Genomic DNA, 13122 nt, shown 5'->3' on the forward strand with positions numbered 1-13122 from the left:
AACAACAACAACAACACAAGAGCACTTAGCAACTTTTGATCAAAGTGTGATGCTTTCATTCAGTGCAAAACTATAAGCTAATGGGCTATTGTGGCCCCAGGACAAGTTCTGAACTCGTGGCTCCAGGGGATGGGAATCTATAGCTGGGCCACATCAACTCTCTTCAGACTGCATGTTCTCTGTTCTGTGGTGGAACACACTCTAATGAGGCAAGAGTCTAACAGATAAATGCAAGGGTTGACCAGAATTTAAAAATGTAACTGTAAAACAAAACTGACCACCTCGAGATGCATTGAGCAAAAACAGAAGTATTTACTAGAACACAAATTGTTAAGATAACAGGATAATGTTGTTTTACAGAAATGCCTTTTTGATGGTGTTTTTTATTTTTCTTCAACTCAAACATGCTGTTAAAGCTTTCAGGGATGTTAAACGGTGTCAACACCACCTTTTTGGACAACTCTTGGGGTTGTGATAAGGTGATTGTCTCTGAAAATATCTACCTCAACCACGTAGCCCAGGTCCCGTACATAGTCACGCTCGGTCTCCACTAATTCTTGTAAAACGTAGCTGCAAAGAGAGAAGAAGAGGCTTACCACCAGGACTCGGTTTTGTCAAGGAATTCCTTTATACTTTTACGTCTGTGAGGACAGGGCCACGCTGGGACTGTGTCTGATGATCTAGACTGCTACAGGTGGGCCTTCAATTCCCGTGAGCCCCACCTGACTTACAGGTTCAGGCAGGGGACTCACGAGAGCGGCGGCATCACCTGACAGATATCAGCAAAGGAGTACCAGCATGGGCCCCACTGAGGCCTAGCTTTGTCATGCAGGCAGGACACTGAAGGAAACATTTCAAATCAATTTAGCCATTTGAAGTCCAAGGGACTTATAAAGAAAGCCTTTCACCTCAGGTGTTTAGAGCCTTTTGGCTGGCCCCGTCACTCAGAAATGTCTATTTTGGATGGCTCAGTGATCACACGAGGGCACTCAGCCACTGGGAGATAGTTACTTGATCAGGACCGCAAACCACCTCAGCTGGCCTGAAAAGGCAGGCTGCTTGGCTGGCTGATTTGTTCACTCAACACAGATCAGGGCCCCTAGTATGTGCTGAGTGTCGTTCTGCTGTTGTAAGATGCCATCAAGTGATTTTCGACTCCAGGTGTGACAGAGTAAATCTGTCCCACAGGGATTCCTAGGCTATAATCTTAGCGGGAGCAGGCAGCCAGGTTTCCTCCCTGGAAGCACTTGGCTGGCTTAGAACTAAGCCCTTTAATGTTACACCACCAGTCAGGCATTAACTCCTTAGCAGCATTCAAGGACCATGGATAAAGCATCAAATAAGACTGCAAAGTCATTTGAACCACAAGGCCAGTGGTTCAAGCTCACCAGCCACTCCTTGGAAACACTATACAGGGTTGCTGTGGGTCAGAAATGACTCGATAGCAGTTAACAATAACAACCTTATACAGCTTATGAACAGCCTTTCCCCATCTACAAAGGAAACTTCAGTGCAGTCCTACTTTCCTGGACCCCTGTTCACCATTAGCTGCCGGAGCACAAGAGTACTACCATTAAGGTATGTTCAAGAAACGCTTGAGTTTTCGGAACTGTAGCTAATTTTCTTCTTTCTCCTTCACAACTGCACACACAAGAAAAGATGTAGCAGTTTCTCACCAGCAGGGACAAGAAGGTATACTCTGCCTTCCATCACATTCCCTCAGAAATGTCGCAGAGTAAGGAAACAAAACAACGGAACCACAGTTTCGGCTCACTGTGCCCTCAGGTGTGTTCCAGACTCACTCACACGGGAGTGTGCACACAGCTACTCAGTAGGAGACCTGGTCTCTCCTCCAATGGGGCCAACTGTAGCAGAATCAACCCCAATCCCATTCAAGGGTGATAGAGACAGGAGGGAGTGCTCCAGACAATGACAATGACAATGACACAGTCTTACTGTCGCCTCTTCAGGGAGCTACATTTCTTCTCCTCCATCTCGTCAATGGGCGAGGAAGAAGACAGAAGGGAGTTGTCGGAGGGGTTGAAGGAAGGGCTGCTGCTGTCTCCCTGGTCCACGAGGAGCGAGCTGGGGCGGTCCTCCAGCGCCTGGAAGAGAAATAACTGTCAGTACTGCTCATGACCTGGAACAGGATGAGAAAATCTCACCGACCAGAGAACACAGACGAGTGCTCTGAGGTCATGGACTCCACGCGTGTATGGGGTGATACAGCACGGAAACACGTACCCACAATGGAGGAAAAACGGGGTACAAGGAGCCGGAGCCGGAAGGAAAGGTGACAATGACAAGGACAACGAATTTATGTACATTTTCCTCTTCTTTCATACCAAATTATCAGAAATCATGCAATCTGCCTACATCCACACACTGTGCCCATTTCTGGATACAATCTGCAGCTTAAAAATCACTTACTTGGAAACCTTGTAAAGTCTGTTGTGTTATATTCCCACCAAATGAAAGTCTGCGCGTTTCAGAAGTGTGTGGAATCTTCTGGAACACGTCAGCTTCCAGATACACACAGTGCTAACGTACCACGGCTACACACACAGAACCTACTTCAGGTTAAAGGAACCCATCAGTTCCCTGATTACCCCATGAAGCCGTGGGAACTCAGGAAGCCCACCTTCAGATGTCAACGCACACAAGTCAATCAGCTAAAATCAATTTCCACCTCATGACATTTACAGTATCTTTCCATCCCCCCCTTCCATGGACGGAAGTAGTCACGCTCGTACCTAGTTCTTCCTCATGACTCTGTCCCTACGGGGTTTCAGTTTATTGTTGTATCCTCAACACAACCCACCACAAAGCTTTGTGGAGTTCTATAAATCAATGAAAACAATACCTGTCACTTCTTTCTATGGGGCAACGATGTGACAGTGGTTAGTGACCGACTACTTCCTAATTGGTACTTATTATTTTGGCTTCATAAAGCTTTTAGGGAGAAACCCAGAAATCAGACTTACTGCTGACAACTGATCCCAATTCCGAGTGTGCCTGTAGAGCCCAGCAGAACTGACCTAGGCAGTTCCCATGGATCGACATCCTACCAGCGTACACGACTACGTCTCTCTTGCGCACAGTGGCTGGTGGGTTTGAATGGTTGACAGCAAGACTGCTGGTGTGGCACCGTAGGATCAGCACTGGACCACAAACCAGAAGGTCAGCAGTTCAAACCCACCAGCAGCTCCTCAGAAACCCTGTACAGGGTCGCTATAAATCAAAACTGACTTGACAGTACCTAACAAGAGGTTAGCAGCTGAGTGCTTTATCACTGCACCACTATGGCTCTTTATGTTGCTGTGTGCCGGCCGTAGTGTTGGTTCTAATTCATAGTGACCTTGCATAGAGGTCAAGCAGCCCAGTGCTTATCCTACAGCTCCACACCAGGGTTCCACACACTCCTGTGTGCAGTGTACTCCAATGTGTAGTGGTTTGTGGTTCTGTTAACATTTCTACAGCACAGCTGGACACGTAACAGCGCACTCACTTACTCAACTGGGAAATGTGACTTTTCTTTGGATTGAAAAAAAAAAAAAAAAAAATCACAATACTAACTGAAAGTCCACTTAATTCATTTCCAATTCAAAACTCACATTTAAGCTCAGGATAAGGTGTAGGATAAGCACTAGACTCCTAACCACAAGGTTGGCAGTTCAAACTGAAAATCCGCTCCTTGGAAACCCTAGACAGGGTCCTTATGAGTCGGAACCAACTCAATGGCACTTAACAATAAGAACAATACTTCATAGCAAAAGCAGAAACCAAATCCCTGTCCTATTTCCTCTCCTAACAGCGAGGGACTGAACCTGTCTTTGTTGTTGTTTGGTGACTCCTCGTGACTCTATGCACAGCAGAATGAAACACTGCCCAGTCCTGCGCTGTCCTTACAGGGTTGTTGTTTGAGCCCTTTGTTGCTGCCACTGTGCCAATCCATCTTGTTGCGGTGAGAGAGGGTGTCTTCCTCTTTTTTGCTGACCCTCCACTTTACCAGGCATGATGCCCTTTCTCCAGGGACAGGTCCCTCCTAATGTGCTCAAAATAGAAGAGATAGTTTTTCTATCCTCACTTCTCAGGATCATTCTGGTTTTATTTTTTCCAAGACAGATCTTGTTGGTTCTTCTGGTAGTCCATGGCACTTTTAATATTCTCTCCAACACCGTAATTCAAATGCACCAATTCTTCTCTGATCTTCCTTATTCAGTTCCCAAGTTTCACATGCACATGAGATGACTGAAAACCCCAGGACTTGGATCAGGCACACAGTAGCCCGCCAAGTGACATCCTTGTCCTTTAACACTTTGAAGAGGTAGTTTGCAGCAGATCTGCCCCATGCACCACACCATTCACTGCTGGTTCCAGGAGCGTTGATTGTGGAGCCAAGAAAAATGGAGTCTTTGATGACTCCAAACCTTCCATCACTGATCACGATGTGAGGACTTTTATTTCTGACTATCCTGCCTTTATGTTTAAGCAATTCAATTCAATCTTGCTGAGCAAAACCCCTATAGCTGTAAAACCTTACTACATGCTGTTCTTGTTTACAAAACACAACAATTAAGTTGGTGGAGAGGAGAGTCTGATTCAAAACCAGCGCTATTTTAAATGCATAGAGAGTGGCCTTCACTGGAAACAGATAGCTTCTGTATGTAGCCGAGGCTGAGTGGTGCTGTTGGGCCACGTGGGGCTTTGATGGGGACTCGATGGTGGGCAGGATGAGGGGAGAATGCTGTCTCGCCTTGTGGAGACACAGCTGAGGGCATGAGATTAAATCCTTCCACTTAAACTGTGAGAAAAAGGCAAGGACAAGCAAGGCTCGGAGCCCTCCTGTAGCAGAAGGAGTGTGAGGCGGTGAGGTCACTGAGTCCCGGTGTGTCTGAGGACCTGAAGCGTCCTATTGGGATCGGTCAGCCAGGGGAAGTGGACGCCCTGATGAGGATGCAGTCAGGCTGTAGGTTCCTGTCACATCTGTGTCGTTCCCTACCTTGACACTGCCCTTCTGCCTTCTACATGAATGATACATGGTGAAAATACCATGCTCAGGACAAGGCCAACACCGAGTCGGAGTTCCTGGGACTTCAGAGCTCTGGAGAACGATCTGTAAAACCCTCTGGCTATCTCGTGTGGGCAGTTCCTGGGTCACTAGCTCTGCTTCTTATAGGAAATAGGGTTGCATTGGTGTTCTCTCTCCTGAGGGGTTGTCAGCTGGCCGATTTCCAGAAGGCAAGTCACCTGGCCCTACTTCCCAGTGGCTTCTGGAAGCGCCAAGAAAACCTGTTCAATATCAAAGCAACAAGCAAGCCTCCACTGACAGATGGTGACTATGGTTTCGAGAAATTGTTTTCTTAACAAACTGTTTCATCCAGTTAAGACTCTAACTAAACGTAATGTCTCAAGACTGTCTGAATTTCTTGTTTATTCCCCCTTATAATTACTCACTTTGTGACTATGCATGACCTTTGTATTATTTTTTTAACCTATGAACAATTATGCTTGTCTACTATTTCAATTTTCAAACCATCTTTATACATATTATAATTCTGTGGTTCTTTTGGAGGAACCACTATTCTTTTCCATAGTGGTTAAACCATTTTACATTCCCCTGACAATGGATGTGGGGTCCTGGTGTGGTGCTGCAGGCTCAACACTGGACTGTTAATTCGGTAGTTCAAACCCACCAATCGCTCCTTGAAAACCTATATGGCGTAGATACGAGTTGGAACGTACTTGTTGGCACTTAACAAGAAGAAGGATGACGGGTTTCCACTTTCTCCATATCCTATCAACACTAGTGATTTCCTGTTTATTGATTTACTTATAAAAAGCTATTCTAATGGGGGTGTGCTGGTATGGCGCTGTACGATAAGCACTCAGCTCTAAGACCACAAGGTCAGTGGTTCAAACTCATCACCTCCGCTTAGGAAACCCTAAGCTGGGTCACTATGAGTCGGAACCGCCTTGTTGGCACTTACCAATTCTAGTGGAGGAGAAGTGGTAGAGCTTACGGTGGGTTTGATTTATCCTGGTGTGGTGATGCAGTGCAGGCACTGGACTCTGCTAACCCTAAGGTCGGCAGTTCAAATCCACCAGCTGTAAGTCAGAACCAACTGGATGGCACTTGATGATGACTAAGGATGTGGAGCCGCTGACTGTGTGTGTGGTGTCTTCTTTGGAGAAACGTCCTTTCAAGTCCTTTGCTGCTTGGGTGTCAAACAGGTTGTCTTTTTGCTGGGCAGCTGTAAATGTTCTGTTTTCTTAAGAAGCTTATCTAATGCCTTCCTCTTTTTTCAGAGAGCAAATTTTTTTGTTTCATTATTTCACTGTTTTTCTGATTGAACTGATTAGTTTCTTTGTATGAGTTCCGTTCTGCTGCTTCCTTCTGTTGGTCTTCTAACATCTTCAGTGGAGATACTGAAATAACGCACTCTAACTCTTTGTGGTATCTCTCACATTTAAATCAACAGAGTGAAGAAAACCAAAGTCAAGTTCAAATAATCACAGAGGCTGTAGGCTACTACCAGGCTGCTACTAATGCTCAGAATGGGTATACCTTTAACATAGCTGTATGGAAGACAAATGTGGAGGTGGAGGGAGGAAGGAATTGCAGGGGTGAGGTTTCACGAGGCTTTAATGTATGGAGTACTGGTTCAGGAGGCTCAGAACAGCATGAAAGTGGTTCTCCAGAGAAAATGGGGTGGTCTGAAACACCCTAAGAAGGCAGGGTCTTGTCAGGGACTTAACAAACGGCATTTTATGATCCCAGCTGGAAGATGCAGGCTCAGCACCTGCCCAGCGTTAACTCAACTACAAGTAGGAGGTTTGAACCCAAGTCTCTGTAACTCCAAAACCTGTGTTCTTTCCTGTGCACCAGCTGCTTTTTGTTGGCTTCAAGAGAGACATTATGTGAGTAGAGATAACTCGGTTTCAAACGATGCGGAGGGGACTAAGTCAGCAAAAGTTGAAAGACATCAACCTCCTCAGCACTCGGAGAACAAGAGGGGATGTCCACTTAAAACTGAATGGAAGTCAAATATGTGGGGTGTAATGACTTGAAGGTTACCGAAGTGCTGCCCCCCAGAATTTCCTGGGGAACCGAAGTCAGTCATTAGGTGGCGATGATTCTAACGATCACACTGTTGATATGGTAAATGGCCTCTTTAGGGTTCCAAAGGGCTGAAGACTCAGTTGCCGTTGTTAAGTGCCGTTGAGTCGGTACCAACTCATAGCGACCCTGTATAGGGTTTCCGAGGAGTGGCTGGTGAGCTTGAACTGCTGACCTTTCAGTTAACTGTCTAGTCCTTATCCTAGAATGCCACACCAGGACTCTAAAGACCCAGCAGACACAAGTCAATCACCTCTTGCTAACAGACTTGTTATTACAGAGAAAAGTCCAGACTGTGGTTGTAATTTAGTTCTGACCAGAATGATTTCCAGATCTTTATCAGTGGAACCTGAGTTCCTTGTTACCATCAAGTCCTAGCAACCTGTCTAACTCAAAGCCCACCAGGCTCTTCCAGAATATGGATGACTGCCCAGTGACTGATTTCCAACTGTGTCGGATGCAAGTTCCAGCCTGGGATTTTAACATATAGTTCCCACTTGATGTAGTCACTAGTTTCATTAGAAGCCATCTATGGTTGGAGTACTGGTGTGGCACTGTAGGATAAGCACTGGACCGCAAGGTTGGTTTGAACTGAAGGTCGGTGGTTGAAGCTCACCAGCCACTCCTCGGAAACCCTATAAAGGGTTGCTATGAGTTGGTACCAACTCCATGGCATGTAACAGGGCTGGGAGAAGAGCAGGGAATGATATCTTGGTACTCAGTTAATATTAGCTGAAGGAAGAACAATTTCTAATGTTTAAGAAGTAAACTTCCTGATACAGCTATTCCAATGCATGGAAACAACATGGATGTTTACAGTAGGAAGACCCTGAAAACAACATAAGTATGCATTCCTCAGGGTCAGCAATTCCAAACTACCGGCTGTTCTCGTAAAGATTTACAGCCTCGGAAACCCTGTACAGGGTCGCTGTGAGTCAGAACCGACTCCACGGCACATAACATCAACAACCTGGGAGTTATTTAAATTAATTACAGTATCATCACAGCTTTGCAACTGAGAGCTAGCCAAGTTTGTAAACTTTACACGTGTCTTGCCTTCCTCATCTATAGTATGGGGTAACAGTTTTTGTGTTTTAAATCTCTTAAGGCTTTTTTAGAGTCCTGGTGTGGTGCTGGGGGTTAATGAGCTGGCCTCCAACGTTGGTGGTTCAAGCTATACAGGGTCACTATGGGTCGGAACCAACTTGACGGCAGTTAACAACAACAAGGGTTTTTTGGGACTCCTGGTGTGGTGCTGTAGGATAAACACTGGACTGTGAACCACAAGGGCGGCAGTTCAAGCCCACCAAGCACTCCTTGCAGGACATACATACCATTTTGACATGTTGTTACCATTAGTGGTTCTCCATTTCCGTTAGGAAAGGTGACAAGACGCTGAGAAATCAATGGATTTGATTTGGTGAGAAGCATCCTACTCCCAACCAACCTTTAGCCTGGGAGCTTGCATCACATGAGTCCAACTTGACCAAGTGGTCAGACAGAGGCCACTAGGAAAACAAAGCTCTTCTCTAGTAAGCTGGGCCTTTCTCTCTTGTGCATCATGAACCCAAGTGACAGATACCAGAGCAGTAGGAGAAAAAGTGTGGGTCCCCCAGAGTCCAGCCCACTGTCGGACAGAAGCGGAACGGCCCTGTCCACAGACCCAAGCGCGACGCGGACACAGGTGGATCACTTGCACGTAGCGCGTGGGAGCAGCTTCCGACTCTGAGGCTGTCTCCGGGCAGCCTTACCATCTTGCTTTTCACGAGTTCCTCGATCGCACTGACAAGCTCGGCGGCACTCGGCGTTTCGGAGCTGGTGGGGCGGACTAATAACCGAGAAGAGGCCTAAGGAAGAAGTTCAGAGAGAGGGGCGGGGGCAGAGGAAGGCCTCCTGTTAGTAACCGGACAGACAGACAACACATTCTCTGCAAGCTCCATCGCTTGTTGAGAAGTAATTCCAGACAAAGAGACCATCGGTTTAGGGTGGTTTGCATTTATTTCAAAGCTATCCTTTCTGAACTGACAATGTCCAGACAGGAAATGGGAATTAAGACCTGCTCTGGGGTACATGGGGGCAGCAGACCCAGCCTGTGTTTGATCTGCAGTCTTGTCACATCGCACGGGTTTCACAGAGGTGACCAGGCAGGGGACTGCCCTAGCTGTAACTTGTGCAACTGCTGGCCAGACTACAGGTGAAGGAGAAACCAACAAAATACAGAGTCTGATCCACGGAAGAATGGCAGACTTCGGATCTGATGAATGAACCTGGAGTACGTGATGAGGGACAGAACGGTACAATTGAATTGGCGAGAATTTGTCTCTGGGGTGGTGATAAGATTAAAAAAAAAAAAAGAAAGTCCAGGAGCCGGGGTGCCTGGCCAGACGGAGGGGGGTGGGGGCAGGGGACGAGCTCACCATTTCCTGCGCTATCCATTTCCCCACGATTAGTGCCGAGTACAGAAGATGTGCGGCTCACAAGCTACCAGATGCCACTTAGGGCCAGAATCCAGGGTGTAAAGGGGTCGACAGGAACGGGGGCTCGGGGGGTGGCCACTAGAGTCAGGTCTCAGTAATTGGCAAACTGGGTGTGTTTGCAGATTACTTTCGCTGTGGGATAAGTGGAAACTGAAGGGGGACGTAATATGAGCCTTGCTTCATATTAAGGACAGCAGAGGTGTGTGTGACGCAGGTCGGCTGTCCCCAAGACACAGTTCCCACACATGACACATGAATTCATACATGTCCCACAGGGCTTTCACAGAGGTGGGTCCACAAAACAGACATGGGTGTGCTCCAATGAAGTTTGGAATATGGGGTGGGGGGGCGGGGGTGGAAGAGGAAAGCAATGGGAAAAAAACAAAAACCAACCAAAAAAAAAAAAACCCAGTCAAATGGAAAGGTAAGGAAACTGAGCCCAAACAGACACAGAACACAAGTCAACATAATGCTGCAGTGAAAGTTTACAAAAAGAGAAAACAGAACAGAACAGAACAAAAAATTAGTCATGAGATAGCAGACCGCCTGGGAACATCACTATAGATTTGCTTTTCAATGACGAATTGCTACCAATGCGCTAACACGCTAACTGAGAAATGAGTGTACCGCATAGCTCACCCTTTAAATGGGGAAAACACTCTAGTTGGGTTGAAAGCCTCCTAGATTCCAACATTTTCATTTCTAAACAGGTTAGGGGTGGCCAGAGAAACAGCACGTCCTCAGTATGCAGCCAGTCACGGTCCGAGCACAGCGTGTCCAGACCCTTTCTCACCTGGGGGTCTCCCTTCCTAAGCACCTGGAGACTCACATCCACACCAAGTCCTTCATCTACAACTGTCCTCCTCAGACCTGCAGCTCCTGGCGCTGGCCTGAGGACTAACAGGGAGGAGGACCTAGATTTCTGTAAAGAAGGGCTGCTTTGGATAAATGGAGTACAGGAGGCATGGTGGTTGGTGCTGGACTGCACAGTGGTCAGGCACGAGAGTTCTGGGTCAGTGAAGCACAGGTAACCCAGCAGGGCCTGCTGCAGTGCAGGCAAGGGGAGTTGGGGAGGAAACGAAAGGGGGGTAAAATATAGAAAACATCTGTTTTCCTTAGAAAACTTAGTTCCTGTCAAAATCAGACACAAAGCAAAGCAAAATCACCCATAATGGCGGCCGAATGCGGTTTCCAACACCTGACATCGCTGAGAAGAACAATGCGGTGGCAATGCTGGATTGGAAGGGCACATTATACTGATCACGTTTCCTTTTTACCATTTTTTTCTTGGGTTCTTAAGTTGGGATGTTGAGGATCATTCTAGGTTTTGAAAAGAGCTCAAGACAAAAAGTGACATCCTCACGTCTATCCCCCAAGCAAGTCCCCTACTCTGCTAGCTGAGCCCACAGACTCGGGGGTGGGGTGGGGGTGTGCTGAGAAGTCAGTGACAGTAGTCCAGTCTCAACTAGACAGCCACCTTCAGGCCAACACACCACGGAGAGCACGAGCGGTCTGATGCTGACCCAGGGTCTTAGCCTGGCAAGTCCCACAAGGGTGCTCGGCCTTGTGCAGAGAAATGCTAAGAGTACTCTAAGAGCAGCCCACGTGAGGGGTCACTAGCATGCCCAGACACAGTGATGCGGCCTCAGGCCTATAGGAAGAAAACTACGTGCTGGGCTCTGTTCGTCACAGTTGCGGGCTCCTGCAGTCCTGAGCGTGGCTGTTACCTTGTCATCCTGCGAGTCCGGCTGGAGAAGGCTGTGCTGCTGGATGGCCATGGGCGGTGGTAGAGGCACAGCATCGGCCCCCTCCTCCCCTTCCTCTTCCCCACAGCTCTGCATCCCCGATGACGATGATTTGGACAGGGTGCCGCTGCTCAGGCCCTCGTTCCGGCCCCTCTGAAACCAAACCAGCACGGGCACGTTAGACTCTAGGTTAGGACAGAAAAGACTCTAGGTGTAGGGGTGTGTTACGCTCCAGGTCGTGATGGCAATGCCGGTGTTATGGGCGTGGGTTATATGTTGTTGTTGTCAGGTGCCATTGAGTCAGAACCGACTCATAGCAACCCCATGCACAGCAGAATGAAACAATGTCCGATCCTGGGCCAACCTCACCACCGCTGCCACACTTGAGTCCATCAATGATGCCACCTGGCCAATCCATCTCGTTAGGGGTCTTCCTCTTTTTCTCTGACCCTCCAACTTACCCAGCATGACATCCTTCTCCAGCGACTGTTTCCTCTGGACAATATGTCCAAAGTAGGAGAGACGAAGCTTAGCCATCTTGGCCTCTAAGGAGCACTCTGGCTGTACTTCTTCCAAAACAGATCTATTGGTTCTTTTGGCAGTCCCTGGCACTTTCAGTATTCTCCTCCAACACCACAACTCAAAGGCATCAATTCTTCTACAATCTTCCTTATTCACTGTCCAGCTTTTGCATCCATATGAGGTTATTGAAAATACCATGGCTTGGGTCAGGTGCACCTTAGTCCTCAAGCTGCCATCTCTGGTCTTGACAGTACTTTAAAAAGTTCCTGTGCAGCAGATTTGCCCAATGCAATAAAATACGTTGTCTGATCTCTTGACTGCTGCTTCCGCGAGTGTTGATAGTTGGGTTATATACAGGGCCACTAATCATAAGGTCAGCAGTTCAAATTCACCAGCTGCTCCTCAGGAGAAGGATGAGGCTTCCTGCTTTGGTAAAGACTTACTTACAGCCTCGGAAACCCCGTACAGGGTTATTATGAGACGGAGCTGACTCCATGGCACACAAGCAGAAGACGTAGACCCACTACTGTCGAGTCAGCTCTGACTCACTGGGACCCTATAGGGGAGACTAGAACCACCCCATGCACTTCACGGGATCTATGAAATAGATCCAGGAGAATGTAGTGTCAGAAACTCCAGTCGAAGGTCAATGACAAGATAAGTAAGTTGAGAACACACTCTCACCAAGGAAATGAAATGATACAAATCTTCTCTTGTCCCTCTCTGCCTTTTACGTTTTGGGCCTGGAGGAGTTGCAGCTGGACACCCTGAGGGTACTCTCACTGATACCCTCGTGCAGAAAGGCCCACCCTGTAGACAGGAGGGTGCTACTGCTCCTTCCACAAGAGCCTACGTGTGAAGAAATGGACTTGTGAGGACCCCTGGCTGGCCTGTGAGCACACCCCAGTCTTCACTGAGCTTCTCTCCACTGTGTGCCGCAGATACGATCCTTGTACAAAAACTCAAGGTTGCTTCGTCTGTAACTCTATCGGCTCCATTTCCCAAAAGGCACATGTCACTTTGCATCTCAGTTTGCTCATTTGGGCAGTTACTTCAAGCTTTTCCAAAAAGCCATTACAGGCTTCCTAGGCTACAGCACTTGTAACTTGCCCTGAGAGACTAAAAGATTTGTAAGACTCTCTCTCTGTAGCGAAGATGATCTTCGAGCTACTGCAGTGGTCTGGAAGCAAACTTGAAGCATGTCTGAGGTCAGTGTGAACTGAGTTAGCAAAGCTGCTCAACAAGATCGTTTCTATTC

The 13122-nt window shown here is 47.5% G+C and overlaps 1 protein-coding gene across 1 annotated transcript in view; it reads right to left on the reverse strand.

The window, feature by feature from the left end:
• Positions 1-13122, reverse strand: part of TRIO (trio Rho guanine nucleotide exchange factor) — a 275442-nt gene that overhangs the window by 33447 nt on the left and 228873 nt on the right. Inside the window, exons 35-38 of the mRNA XM_006874154.1 lie at positions 11325-11495; positions 8872-8967; positions 1957-2105; positions 504-570 (exon numbers count right to left, since the gene is read on the reverse strand). Coding sequence (XP_006874216.1) covers positions 504-570; positions 1957-2105; positions 8872-8967; positions 11325-11495 — 483 coding nt within the window. The remainder of the gene's footprint in view (positions 1-503; positions 571-1956; positions 2106-8871; positions 8968-11324; positions 11496-13122) is intronic.

The sequence above is a fragment of the Chrysochloris asiatica genome, unplaced genomic scaffold (assembly GCF_000296735.1).
Source record: "Chrysochloris asiatica unplaced genomic scaffold, ChrAsi1.0 scaffold00264, whole genome shotgun sequence".
Lineage (NCBI taxonomy): Eukaryota > Metazoa > Chordata > Mammalia > Afrosoricida > Chrysochloridae > Chrysochloris > Chrysochloris asiatica.